The 14,612-nt window shown below is 42.5% G+C and overlaps 1 protein-coding gene across 3 annotated transcripts in view; it reads right to left on the bottom strand.

Annotated features, from left to right (window-relative positions):
• Ddx59 (DEAD-box helicase 59) overlaps positions 1-14,569 on the bottom strand; it is a 21,482-nt gene extending 6,913 nt beyond the window's left edge. For 2 of the 3 annotated variants that reach the window (XM_010645124.3, XM_010645123.3), the window contains exons 1-4: positions 14,433-14,569; positions 12,797-13,605; positions 11,022-11,189; positions 8,200-8,289 (exon numbers count right to left, since the gene is read on the bottom strand). In XM_010645124.3, coding sequence (XP_010643426.1) covers positions 8,200-8,289; positions 11,022-11,189; positions 12,797-13,594 — 1,056 coding nt within the window. In that variant the 5' untranslated portion in view covers positions 13,595-13,605; positions 14,433-14,569. The remainder of the gene's footprint in view (positions 1-8,199; positions 8,290-11,021; positions 11,190-12,796; positions 13,606-14,432) is intronic. The other variant, XM_010645122.3, reaches the window with a different exon arrangement.
• Between the last annotated feature and the right edge of the window lie 43 nt (positions 14,570-14,612).

Raw genomic sequence — 14,612 nt, forward strand, 5'->3', positions numbered from 1 at the left:
AAATTTTTTTTTTTTTTTTTTTTTTTTTTTACAGTTTGGCTTCTTTTTTTTTACTATGACCATGTAGTATATCTATAAGACATTCTTTTATATAAAAATGTAACGCTGGGGACTGGAATGGTCTCAATGTTTATATATTCCCAAAATTCAAATGCTGAAATCTTCTCTCCAGTATAATAGTATTGTGAGGTGGCTGGTACCTTTTAATGATTAAGTCGGAAGGGCTCACTGCATGCAGGTGGGATTAGAGCCCCTGCAAGAGGCTGAAGGAAGCCGCTCTCCCCTCCTGCCCCGAGGCCCTGCCAAGAGGGCACCATCTCCAGTCCTCATCAGACGTGGAGCCCACTGGTGCCCACAACATCTGCACTGCAGAGCCTCCAGAGTGATCAGAAATAAAGGTACTTGGTTATAACAGCAGGACTAGATAGGGGCTTTTACCTCCGAATATACTTCTGTGTTACTTCTGTAACACAATAAATGCATTATTAAGCAAATAGAAAAAATTTTAATTAGTGCTGCCTTTAAAAAAAAGAAAAAACTTGAGACTATCTTTTTTCTTTTCTTTTTTCTTTTTGTTACCAGGGATTGAACTCAGGACATTGCACTTGAGAGGTAGGCACGGTGCCACTGAGCTAAATCTCTGGCCCAGTTCAGGCTATCTTGATGTACAAATACAACTCAGGTTTCTAGAGTCTGGAAACAGGTTACTTATTTTAAATTAAGGAACAGTATTTTAGGTGCCCATTAATGTACTGATTTAAATTTTAAATACTTACTTTAATATTATTAATTCTATATAATTTTAAAAATCTGAAATAATCATGGCAGGGTGAGTTTGATCCTGGCTTCACTTACGACCTTAAGTTAATTAGCTCTAAGCCTTAAATTTTCTCTTATAAGTAAGAATGAGACACAGAGACTGCGCAACCTCTATGCAAAATGTTTGAGATCAGAAGTGTTTGCAGGTGCAGATATTTTTTCAGATTTCAGAACATTTGTATGTACATAATAAGATATCCTTGGGATGGGACCCAAGTCTGGGTGAACACGGAATTCACTCGCATGTCATATATACCTTATGTGCCGAGCCTAAAGGTAATGTGATACAATATTTTTAATAATTTTGTGCATGAAACAAAGTTTCATGGTGTGGCATTTTCCTCTGGTGTCGTGTTGGCACTCAAAAAGTTTTGAATTGGAGCCTTCTGGATTAAGGATATTCGCCCTGTAGTAACTAGCTCACAGTGCTGTTATGGAGACCGAAGAGATGACGTATAAAGTGCAGAAGATGCCGAGGTCAGTGCCCGCAGCCTACGTTTCTGATACCTATGGGCGTGCGCTGTGCTCGCGCCTCCCTCCACCATCCCCCAAAGTCCCGCACATCTCAACGGACCGCCTTGCTTCTCCTGTCTTGGACAACACGCCCAGGCCTCAGGAAGGATTCCTTCTGCTTCTGTCCTGCACACGTTCTGAGAGGAGCCGAGACCCGCTTCTCACACCCACTCACCCTCCCCTCCACCCATCCTCACCCCTCCCTACAGCCGCCCTGAAACCTCACTAGGGGAGAAACCACTCCCCAGGTGCTCCACGCAGACAGCCTTCATCTCTCTTGAATAAGTGATATGTCTTAAAGAGCAGAATATGCTCACCGCCGACAGCCTGACAGAGAGAGAAGACCTAAACCGAAACTCGCCTTTTCATTCCACAATCCAGACACGACCACAGCCTCCCCGTCTCTCAACCTCCTAAGCATGTCTAGAAATGCCTCTCCCTCCTCCCACACGCCCAGCTCGGTCAGACTCTGCCCGCACCCTGGGAACCAGTCTTCTGGCTTCCAGGCTATTCGCATCCATGGCACCAGTCTGATTATAACACATTCCTGCTTAATCCCTCCAGGGCTCCCAATGTGTACAGACCGAACGCTGAACGTTTACAAACCATGCACTGGAAAAAAGATATAAGAAGAAATAAAGTAACCATGGTTATATTCAGGTGCTAGGAACATGGGTCCTCCTCTTCCATTTTTCAACTTTTCTCTAATGGGCACAGCTTACTCATAAAATATAGTTGCCAATCCGCAACGTAGAATGGGCCATGACTAGCACATGATACAAACCAAGAGAAAACAGGATAGAATAGAAAATATTAGAGCAGAAAGCCCACATGTAGCAGGGAGAATTACTGATCCATGAAACTTCTGTTTCATTTACATTACACAAAGACAATACCTAAATACTGAGTCTCCAACTAAACTGCATATTTTGAAAGTCACAAATCAGAGCTTGAGAGAACTCTCTTTGTAAACCTCTGTTTCTACTTATTAATCTATTTCCTACCTTAGAGGGATATTAGCGGATTAAAATGTGAAAAATATATGCTTTTTGAAAATTCTTACAAATAGAAGTACTACAAAAAATATGTTTCAGAATCAGGTGGCGCACACTTGGAATCCCAGCACTCTGATTAGCTAAGGCAGGCGCATCAAAAGTTCAATCCCAGCCTGGACAACTTAGTGAGACTGTCACAAAATAAATAAGAGATACGCTGGGCTGGGGATGTAGCTTAGTATAAAGGCACTAGGTTCAATACCCAGTATCACAATAACAAAGTGTGTGTGTGTGTGTGTGTGTGTGTGTGTGTGTGTGTGTGTTTGGTGTTCAAACATCAGAACTTCTTACAACTAAAACAAAGCTACTCAAAAAATGCAATGGCAGGAGGTAAGCATAAAGATAAGACAAAGACGTAAGCTTAAATGTTCCCTAATTATAAAACAAACTTTGCCAAACTTTTCTGGAACTGTGTTTAGCACTGGCCACATTTCTCATTACTCATGACTTCCGTAATGTCTGAAAATCTGACTTCCATCTCTGTTACCAAAACTTCACTCCTGAAGAGGCTAAACAAATCTTTACTAGCGGCTCACTGCGGTTCAAAACTTACATTAGCTGAACATTTATGATATAGCAGGCACCTTTCCAAGTATAGCATGTCCTCATCTAAACCTTGCCAGGCATCACTGTTCTGATCTCAGTCTTGTGGATCAGGAAACTGAGCCACATTACATGGTCATTAAGGGATAGGGCTGAGACACGGACCATGGCAACCTGGCTTTAGCATTATAAACGTGAAGCTGAATGCTGGGTGACAGGTGGTCAAGACATCGAAGCAGCCAGGCATGGTGGTAAATATCTGTGATCCCCACACTCAGGAGGCTGAGGCAGGAGAATCACTGCAGTTCAAGGCCAGCACGGGCTATTTAGTGAGTTCAAGAAGAGCCTGAATTATATAGTGAGACTTTGTCTCCAAAAACAAAAACAAAAACAGACCCTACTTTCAAATCATGTATGTATGGTCGAATGTATGGTCTTACACAGAAACAGATGAATCAACCAAAACTTAAAACCTCCATGTATTTAAAATATGTATTTAAATTACAGGTCATAAAATAATTATCACTACCTCCTTCAAATATCTCCGTCATGGTTTTTCTCCTCTCTCAGAGCCTACTCTCTCTTCAGACTCCTTCATTTGCTGCTCAGTCTCTACATGCTGAACCTTCTCTACTTGCTGGGAAGCCCCAGAAGCCTCAGAGCAGGCCCCTTGTCTTCTCCAGCTGTCCACTGTCCCTAGAGAGGATCGACACACTCATGGCTCTGAGCACCGACTATACACCGAATCTCCCAAAGCCTTCTCCCGGGCCACAGTGCTTCTGTGAACTCAAGTGGCAGAAACCAACTGCCAACTTAACACCTCCAGTTGGATCTAACAGGACCCCCAAACTTAACCTGCTCAAAACAGGGTTTTTGCATCTCCTCCCTGCCAAACCATGCCCTATTTGAGCACACATCCCACGAGACGGCACCATTGGAAGTCCCTGCTCATCTCCTCTTCAGCACCCACTTCAAGTGCATTACAATTCTGTTGCCAGCACTACCACATCCCACAGTGGGTGATTTCCCCCAACTCACTCTGGAGAAGATGCTCCCATTCCTGTCCCCACCACTGCATGGCCCATCTCCTCAGGCAACCGTGGGGTTTCTTTTAGAGTGAGAGTCAGGTCTTATCCCTGCCCTCCAGTGCCTTCCGCCACACTTACGTCGGATGTCGAAATCCAGCATCTAACCACAGCCTGAAGTCGTACAGGTTTTCGTACCTGCCCACTTGTCTGACTTCATTTCCTGCCATTCTCCCTCACTCTCCTGGCCCTACTGTGCCAGCCTTCTTTCTCTCCCAGATGCCCACAATCGTTCTCATTCCAGCACCCGGGCACCGGAACAGGCTTCCCTCAGATAGTGGTGTTGAACCCATGGCACGCGTGCCACAGCAGACACAGAGCGCCCGAGCCAAGTCACCCCGGCTTCCCCCCGCTTCACCCCAGTAGACGAGCGTTGGTAACAGGTAACAGTGCACACAAAGGTCAGGCGCAAGTTCGGAAAGGAGGAGCTCAACGGAGATAACGTCACGGCGGTTTGGGCACTCAGTCTCTAAAGTTCTGCCATCACTGCCTGAGATGATCTTGGCATGGCCGGTGCCTTCTCGTTCAGATCTTGGCATAAATATCCCCCTCCCGGAAACTCCCAACTACCGATCTAACGTAACTCACCAGTGGTCTCTGCTGTGTGACTATGGGCAGCGACATTAGTCACAGCTCCAGAGGCAAAGAACTCATCTGTGTCACTTTCCACTGTATCCTCAAGAACAGTAGCTGTGCACAGAATACCAAAAGCCTTAAAATATATCTCATAAATAAATGAATAAGCACTCATTATTCTAAGCAAACGAGGCCCTAACTATATGTCGGGAAATCTACTAGTCAGAGTGTCCCAGAACTCTCCAAAGCTAAGCATCACCTAGAATGAGTTTTTAATAATTCCTGGCCTCCAGCTCAGACCCAGTGAATCCGAATATCCCAGTAAGAGGTCTGCTCTTGCCTTATACTCACTGAACATGCCAGGTTATCTTATTTTTATGGAAACCTGGACAAACACTGCACTTGATTACCAGGATATGGCTGAAAACACACTAAGTGAAGCCTGGGCACAGTTCAACAAAGCAGAGGGAAGAAAGCCTAAAGTCTGCCTGGGGCAGTGATGGAGGGTTTCAGTTATGAATACTTACAGAAGGAACAGGGAGATGGGGCTGGAGAATATTCCAGGGCAAAAGACTGGTGTCACAGGAGACAACCAGGGACACAGCAGAATTTTCAAATTTCAAAGAAATGATCTTAGTTTGCACCTTCACCTTTCCTGTGGTCACCTTCCTCTTGAAGCAGGCTTCTCTCCTGTGGGAATTATCACCATTCTTCGCTCCGCTCTGCCCCTCAGACTACTTCTCTTCTCCGACTCCTCTTCCGAGCTGGGCCCGTGGACCCAGTCTCTCTGGTCATTTCTTTCTAACCATTCTCCCTTTCCGAAACCATTAGGTCAAATGGATTCCAAAGCACCTTTCCTACATCTACGGTACATTTCCCCTTGGTCCACCATTCACATGAAATTCAAAATTCCTTCTTTCTTACTAGTACGTTTGCAGTACGTAATGTTTACATTCCTTGTGTGGAGCTGCTACATGTACAAAGCATCATAATTTCTCTTTTCATTCTCTTCCTCTCCCCTCCCTCCATCTCGATCCCCTGCCCATCTGAGAAAGCTCTACCTCTCTGCTTCCTGCTATTTATCTTTTATTTCACTATTTATAATTTGAGTTTCTCATCTAAGAGAAACCACGCGGTACTGAAGCTTGTGTAACTGATGTATTTCACTTAACATTCTAAAGCCAAGCTCCAAGAGTATCACCAAGATCCAAAACTAACCCACTTACCCGTCTCTAAAATTAAAGGTACAACTGTAATCTCTGGAGTCGTCCCTACAGCTGTCTTATTCGTCTCCCATATTCAGCCATCAGAAGTCTCATAAATAATTACTTTACAGTGACTCTCAGACTTAACCCTTGAATCCTCCCATCCCTGACCCTTTGTCTCTTGTCTGGACTGCTGGCTCCTCTGTCTCACACACTCTTTCTTCTTTAATTTCCCTGTACTGAGCAGCCAAGCAGCAGAATTAACTTCCTAAACCACCACTTTCAACGTGTTACACCCCAACTCGATAATTTAGAAAGCCTCATTGTCGCCCACATCAAATCACAGCTCCTCTGCCTCCCTTTCGGGGCCCTCTATAATTTGACCCCACCCCGGCTAACCAACTCTGCTTCCTGTTATTTCTCAGAATTCTTCCAGCTGGTTGGTCTCTTCTCTGTTCCCACCTCATCCACACCAGGCACGCGGACTTTCTGACCCTGCTTAGGTTAGACTCTTCATGTGGAATACCTAGTGATTCCTCTATTTCCTAAGTCTTTTTCCATTTTTTGTGGCACAAGTTGAATTCCATGACCTCTAAGAAGCCCGTTTTTTATATGGTGCCAATGTATTTACTCTCATTTTTCTTTCTGGCCTTTTTGATGGACAGTTGGCGTATCATATACAGTCTTATTACTGTATTAACAGCTTGTATCAGTAGTTGCCAAAATATGGTACTTGGGACAACTTCCAACCTTCACCTGCTCTTGTAAATACAGCTTTGGTGGAACCCAGTCAGTCACAGCCGGTCATTTTTAGAGTCTATGGTTATATAGATTATTTACAACCAAGACTGTAATAGGCCCCAAAGCCCACAATATTTACTCTCTTGTACTTTACAGAAACTACTTGCCAACCCGGGCCTACATCACCTATTTTGAGTTCTTCTGGATTTCAGCACACAGGATAATGTTTGTGCCTTTACTTCAAGTGTATGGGTCTTTGCTCTCTGATAAGATTGTAGCACCTTACAGGTTTAAACGTAATTCAAAACTTCTCCGTATTTCTGTCCAAACTTCTCCAGAATTGGTCAATCTGTACCTAAACAGTACTTCTGTGCTGACTTCAGCTCCAGTACATAACCAACACGATCAGCTCACTTCCCCTCTAGACAACACAGAAACCATAGTTCTTAAATAGCAAGGAGCGGGGCCAGAGGCACTCAGCACGTGCTTGCTGAATGGATACTTCTGTGCCAGAACAGTAAGCACAGCACTGATGTCTCCTATTGCTAATTGAAGAAAATGAAAAGGCCGTGAAGAGCAGTGAGGATGAATGGAATCTAACTTTAAATTCCACAGAAGAAACATTTCTTAGGCTTTAAAGATGAGAAGAACGCGGGCTTACGAGGGACGCCCAGTTACAGGCAGTGTGTCTGATAAGTTGATGCGATGAATCATTCCCACCCGAGGGCCACGCCAGGACAACGCTGACTTGGCGGATGTTTTAAAGACTGAAGAATATTATTTTATATCTCTGTAGGACTTTTGGCCTATGAGACATTTTTGCAATCATTCTTCATCCTTGTCACTGCTCTAAAAGATTGATCAACCTAAGGTCTCACGGGAGATGATAAAAATACCCACACCTTGGTCTTGAGGTTCTTTGAGCTACATTTTCCTTCCACTTCCTCTGGTATCCACAGCTACTTCCTGAAGCACCCAGAGTAAGGCAGGAGGCTGTCAATGCCAGCAGCTGGGACCCACAGTTCTATCTCTGGGGTAACACCAAACCTCTGCTCTGCCATTGCTGGCGGCACACACGTGAACATGCATGTGCCATGTGGGCAGGAACGGTATGTGCCCAGTGTGGACTGGCACAAGGTTCTGCCATCTTGAGCTTTTCCGCATGATGGAATAAAATACAATGTGATACTGCACTTACTTTAATACAGAAGCCAAAAGTATAAGATGCTCCTTAGGTATATTAACTGCCCCCCCAATTTACAATTACAGATGTCTTTGTCTACACAGAAGAAGAAAAGTAAAAAAAAGCCACTCAACAAAGCATTACTAGTTACTTCCACAATTCCTGCTAATAATTCAGTGTCACCAGTTCCTTTAATCTTGTGGACAAGTGATACAAGGCATTAAATGTTTAAAAACTTACCACTGTTGAATTAGTGTCTGCTGTCAATTAGAAGACAGCTCTGGTTTGAATTTGGGCCACACCAGCACTGCAAAGGAATCTGCTCGGAATGCTATTGCAACTTTTGCTAAGCCCCTGCATTTCTTTCTCTGAGGGAAAAAAATGTTCCTGAATATAGAATAAATCTCTGTAAGTGTAATATACTTTTCATATATTATATAAAATTATATGACCAATGCTTTTAAAACACCACTACTTACTTCATCTACTACCACAGTTTTTATACCACAGAGTGCCACAGCATTCTGTTTTATTATATCCAGAAGTCGTCCAGGGGTCGCTATGATAACCTGAATAAAAGAGAAAAAGCAAATTTGAAAAGTAGGTCATATTCATTCATTCTATTTTTATTGAGTAGCTAATAGGTGCGAGACACCGTGCTATTGAGCAGCTAATATGTGACACTGTGCTATGTACTCAGAATTCAATGATGAATAAGTCAAACATAGTTCCTGCTCTCAGTTAACCTGCAACATAAAGGAAGAAATAGATATAACAAATAAATGCTAACGAGATGAGGATGGTACGCAATGAAGACAGGGGTCTGCCCAGCCCTACCTAAAATATAAGCTCAAGCCAAAGGACTAGAGGGATCACCGATGTGAGCAAAGGGAGAGCATCGATGACATGCCTGAGGCTGGGAGGCCAAGGAGGGCCAGGTGACAAAGGAGACAGGTGATGGGGGAGTGGGAGGCAAAGGGCAGGGCGAAGGTCTATTCAGCCCTGCAAACAAATGCAAAGGCCTGGGCTGGAGGCGGAGCTACAGAGCTAGAGTGGGGGTAGCCCAGTGAGGAAACAAGGCTGTGTGGGCAAGGGCAGTGGCAACGGGGACTGGTCCCTTGGGGAAGAACTGGTCAAACCAACTTGAAGGTGCTTCCACGGGGCAAACCAAGGGCAACTGGAGCATCAAGTCAAATAAAAGCATAGATTATAACCCGTCGAACAAAACAGGAAAACATGAATTTACACTGATTTAAATAAATTAATAAACTGAAAGTCTGGTGAAACAGAAAAACTTATGTATCACAATGTTCTACTCTCAAAATATTTACTGAATATAAAAGGGGAAACGTGAACTTCAGAGTTGGTATAGCACCAGGAAGAAGAGAAACAGAAATCTGCCACTGAAAATGCAATGAAAAGTACAAAGCATCCCTTCTGTGATGTCCTAACCAGCTGAGGGATGTCCTTCAAAGTAAGTGGCGTGGAAATCTTGTTTTTGTTTTTGTTTTTGTTTTTAAGGAAGATAGTTTAATTTGGCCAATGGCTTATAAATCTTAAGTGTCAAAGCCATGAAAAAACTTGAAAGACTGACAAACTGTTCCAAATTGAAGAAGATAATAAGAGAAACTGACAGCTTCGTGCAATGTGCAATTCTGAGCTGGTCCTACCACACACACACACACACACACAAAGACACACACACACACACACACACACACAAATTACAAAAATGTGAATGGGTTCCAAAGTATAGATGATGTCTGTTAATCCCGGATGTATTCCAATGAGTCAGTGCTCATTCACTGATTCAACAACTGTACCATGGTCATGTAGAATAATGCTCCTGTTTGTAACAGTTGAACTCTAGAGCACATGAGGGTGACTGAGGCACCAAGTTAGCAACTTTTTTCCAGGGAGCTTGGGAGGGAAAAAAAAATCTCTATAATACACTGCCTCAGTTTTTTAAAAGCATGAAAACACTGCCCAGTCAAGAGTTACTAAATGTTGCAAGATGGAGATTACCCAGATGTGTTAACTTATTTAAAAATGGGAATGTAAGAATGGTTTTTTAAAAGCAGTCAGAATTTGTACGTATTTATCCACGTGGGAACACAGGAACTGCTGTTAGAACCTGCACAAGCTTACCCTCATTCTATTCTAGGCAACAAAATAAACTCAATGCAGAGGCTCACAGGAGAGTGTACTAAATTCTATGAACCTGATTTAAAATTTGATGGCCATCAAATATATTTCTAGTATTTACTTTATAAATATATATCATTGAACTAATAATTTTTATTTATTTTATTTATTTATTTGGCTCTTTGAGACGGGGTCTCACTATGTAGTTGAGACTGACCTGGAACTCACTATGTAGCCCAGGCTGGTCTCAAACTCACAGCGATCCTCCTGCCTCAGCCTCCAGAGTGCTGGGACTATAGGTGTGCACCACCACGCCCGGTTGCGAAACTAATAATTTTGTACTAATAAAATATCACCTTTACTTGTTTTATATTTTGGACATCCATATTAAAAATCGCTGATCGAATATCCCATTATCTTTAACTTTTTAAACATCCCACTAACAACTTGTTCTGAGTAACTCCCAGGATTTTCTAAGCTAGAACATTCAGTAAGCTTGGCTTGGTCTATTGCCAGTCTTTTTCTCTTGGTACCTGGGATCGAACTTGGCCGTTGTGCTTGAGAGGCAGGCGGCAGAACCACAGAGCCAAATCTCCGGCTCCCAGTAACAATTTGTAATGTCTTAAAATTATATTTTAAATGTGTCCAATGCAGCAGCGAGGCTCACAGAAAAGAAGTTACTTATTTATGGACACACTGCTCCCAAGCACCAAAGCCTCAAGTCCACTATATCACTTGTACATATTTTAATATATCAGAAAATACTGATCACACATAACAGCCTAGCTAAGGAAAGAGCAAATAAATTTTCAGTTTTGACAACCATCATTTACTGGTTACAGATCTTTAGGTAAATCCCAGCTTTCTGAGAGTTAACCATAAAAGTCAGGATATGCCAACCCACCCACAGAACGAATGTGACTGGTTAGAGAGATAATGGATGTGAATACATCCGACAGTGTTTGGCATACAACAGGGCCCTCAATAAATTGTGTTCCTTTCCTATATGAAATGACCTTAAAAGCATTTAAGGTTTACTTGCCAAGAATTTAAAAGCTACTTAAAATTATACTTCATTCTCAAGGGGAAATAAGAACACTAGTTTGTACACTACTTACAAAATTTTTCAAAGGCACTGTAGCAGACAGGTGCTTACCTTAACACGTTGTCGCAAGCGATACAGCTGTGGGGGCATCGGTAAGCCCCCTACAAGCAGCACGGTCTTCATGCGTGGCAGACCGCTCATCAATTCTTTGGCTTGTCTCTCTATCTGAATGGCTAACTCTCTTGTTGGCGTAAGAATGAGTGCAGAAGGAGTTTTGCTCTGCAAAGGTGTGAAAAACAACCTGTCATGTAAAGGTACAAGATCCCAATGATGGATGTAACTGTACTGTATACCTAAAATGTACCAATAAACTCAATGAGGAAAAAAAAACATGTGAAAAACAAGTCAGAAACGACAGCCATTAATTTTTTAGGATGTGGACTGAATCTTCAGTGATTCCAGGAACATTTCCCTCTGAAAGTGTTCCCATGAGCCCAACTAGACCTGAGCTCCTGTGCCTTCCGCTCACTGAATTTAGATGTTTGCATAAATTGATCTTATTTTTTATAGAACACGGACACACAATGAAAGACCAGAACGGGCCAGGGAGAGGCGTCCATATAACCAAGGCGGGAAATGGAAGGTTTGCGCCTGTAAGTAGGCAGCAAACTGCAGTCTCTACGCGTCTCCTCTGAAGAGAAACACCTGTCACCACAGGGCTCTGGTCAGAGCTTGGCACTTTACCCTGATTTTCACTCCCACCTCTTTTGTGGATTTACTTTTTACTTCGTACAAAAGACTGGCTTTCATGGTGGAAGGGAAGGGGAGTCCTTCCATATCCTACTTTTAGCCCTATGGTCCTCCAGGGTGTTTGACCTATGGTCTGCACACCCAGTACTTTATTTTTTCTCACATTATTGTCTAACTCCAGTTTTCTCAACTTTTCTCCCCTATCTTTCCTCTCTCTGCCAACATTTTTCACTCCCTTCCTTCTCTGCCATATGTCAGAGCCTACAAACTCATCGGTACAAGCTGGATATTCCCAACCCCAAAACCTAAAATCAAAAATGCCCTGAAATACAAAACATTTTGGGGCTGGATCTAGCTTAGTGGTGCAATGCCTGCCTTGCAAGTGCAAGGTCCTGAGTTTGATCCAGAAAAAATCCCCAAAAAACAAAAACCATTTTGAACATCGACATGATACTCAAGCTCAATACTTTAGTGAACTTCCTATTTTTGGGTTAGTGATGCTCAACTAGTGAAGTCTATGCAAATATTCCAGAACTGAAAAAACTCCAAAATCTTATATATTAGTAGTGACTAGTGTTTTGGATAAGGGATACAAAACCTGTATCGGCAAAAAATAATCACTCAGAATGTTTAGCAAACTAACCATGTGTGAATGTGCTTAGTATACTATAAAGTAACAAGAAACAGAAGAAAGCATTATTTTAAGTTGAACCACACATCACACTGGAGGTGTATTCTGAAACTCTACAACAGAGTTAAACTTTGATATAAAGCAGAGTTTCTTCAAAATGCAAAATCGAAGGAGGCATAAGTAACATAAATTGCAACTCATCTGGTCAACAGGACACACACACCACCCCCCCGATCAAAAGCTTATTCTTTTAATAGAAAAATCTGTTAAAAATAAAATGTTCTGTAAGGAATATGAAGAGACCTTTGCTTTAAGATAATAAAAGAAAAATTCTCTCTAATATTATGTCTTACATACACACTATTAGCAAAATCTCCAGGAGTGCCAGTGACTATGGTTACAAGAATTTATCCTCAGCTTGTGATTTTTAATGTAGTTAAAGATAAAGGATGGTAAATATTGCACTTGTTCCTGAGAATCACACATGTGGACTCTTATCAGTTACCTCCGATAAAGCATGGATGATAACAGGAAGAAGGAAAGCAACGGTTTTTCCAGAGCCAGTATCTGCACTGGCTAGAATGTCTCTTCCCAGAAGTCCCAGAGGAATCATCTGCATTTGGATGGGAGTTGGCACCTCATAGCCAGACTTCTTCAAATTGTGATTTAAGATGTCCGGGAAACCACAATGTTCAAAGTCGATAATGGGCCTGGTGACTTCTTGCCCTTGAACTGAAATTCCTAGCTGCTGTTTAAGATTTTCAATCTGGTCCTCCTGAAGGGCTGAAATAAAAGGGTGCTCTCTGTAGACATAAAGAACAGTAAGTGGAGACTCTGGGCCAGACTCAGCATTCTGTGGACTCCTGAGATTCAACTTCTCTTCTTTTTCCTTAACTTGGAGAAGATGTTTCGCTTTACATTCCAAGCTACACACATCTTCATCCGTCTGATCACAGATGTACTCTCCGTAGCGGCCACACACAACACAGACAGGCTCTCCCGGCTCTGCCCAGCGCTGTGTTTTGGAAAATGACTTCACAGGCTCTTCCAAAGGAGGGCTGTCCTTCTCATCCTGCTCTGGTGCTACAAGGCCAACCTGGCGAGCTGGACTGGGGAAGGGACCCTGGTCACTGCTGGCCCCGTCTGGTCTTGTGGCTTCGTTTGGAACCAAAGTGTCAACTGGAACCCCTCTTTCTCTGTCCACACTAGGGTCTTCTGTTTCTGCCTTAATTTTCTTAGCTACACAACTTTTGATATCCTCACTAGAATTCCTCTTGATTTTTAGAGATCTTGGAACAAACATCCTTCAATAGTCTGTTGAGGAAATTACATAATCAGATATATTTTACCCGCAATTAAATTCACATATAAAGCACCATATGATGTTGTATTCCAGGGCTTTCTCTCACAGTAATAGTGAAAACATCGTGACACCACTTATACCAAGCTTTTCTTCTGCATATGTTTCCTCTGGTGAACACAGTCCTTTTCCTCACCCACACAGTAGTGAACACTGCTAACCACAGCCCTGCAGCAACTGTTTCCTGATCACTTGCACTCTGAACAGTCAGATATAACAGAATCCCAGGGTATGTACTGTTATACTTTCACAAAAGAAAACTGGAGGGAGACTTCATAATTAAAATCTTTAAAATCAAAACCACAAACCATAATGGAAAATGCTATTTTTGTATAAGTAGCACTTACTGAGTGCTTATTTTGTGCTAAAGACAGTGTTTAGGCTCCTCCTAATCTTCACAACTATGTGAAACAGGTTAGTACTACCTTATATATGTACACACACAGATACACGTGTACTGTAGTATTTTATATGCTGTATGATGTTACCTAGTATAACACACGTGTGTCTATATGAATTTATCCACACTCAGCACCTAGAGGTTATCTGTCCAAGGTCACACAATTGTTAAGAGGCCTAACACTCTGGTTCCCAATCACATGCTCAATTTACATCAAAAATGGATTTCTGCAAAATAACAGTGGGTGGGAAAAATACTTTTAACCTAATTTGTGTGACTGTCAAATACACTAATACTTTTCTCAAAAAATATTAAGATAAGTTGCCAGATTCCATTTTTTAAAAAAATCAAACAAAAATGCAACGGAGGGCCTAGAATTACCATACTAAGTCTCCGATAATGTCAAGGTGTGGGGGACAGCCCAGGAGCAGAGCAAAGCTTGGAACTCTGAGTCTTCAAAAGGAGAACCGATAACAGTCAGCGTTGGGCAGCCAGACTGCCAGCCTCCTCCTCTCTCCTCCTCCCTCCTCCCTCCTCCTCCTCGCCAACGCCAACACCGCC

The sequence above is a fragment of the Fukomys damarensis genome, unplaced genomic scaffold (assembly GCF_012274545.1).
Source record: "Fukomys damarensis isolate Sample0158 unplaced genomic scaffold, DMR_v1.0_HiC HiC_scaffold_11, whole genome shotgun sequence".
NCBI classification, from domain to species: domain Eukaryota; kingdom Metazoa; phylum Chordata; class Mammalia; order Rodentia; family Bathyergidae; genus Fukomys; species Fukomys damarensis.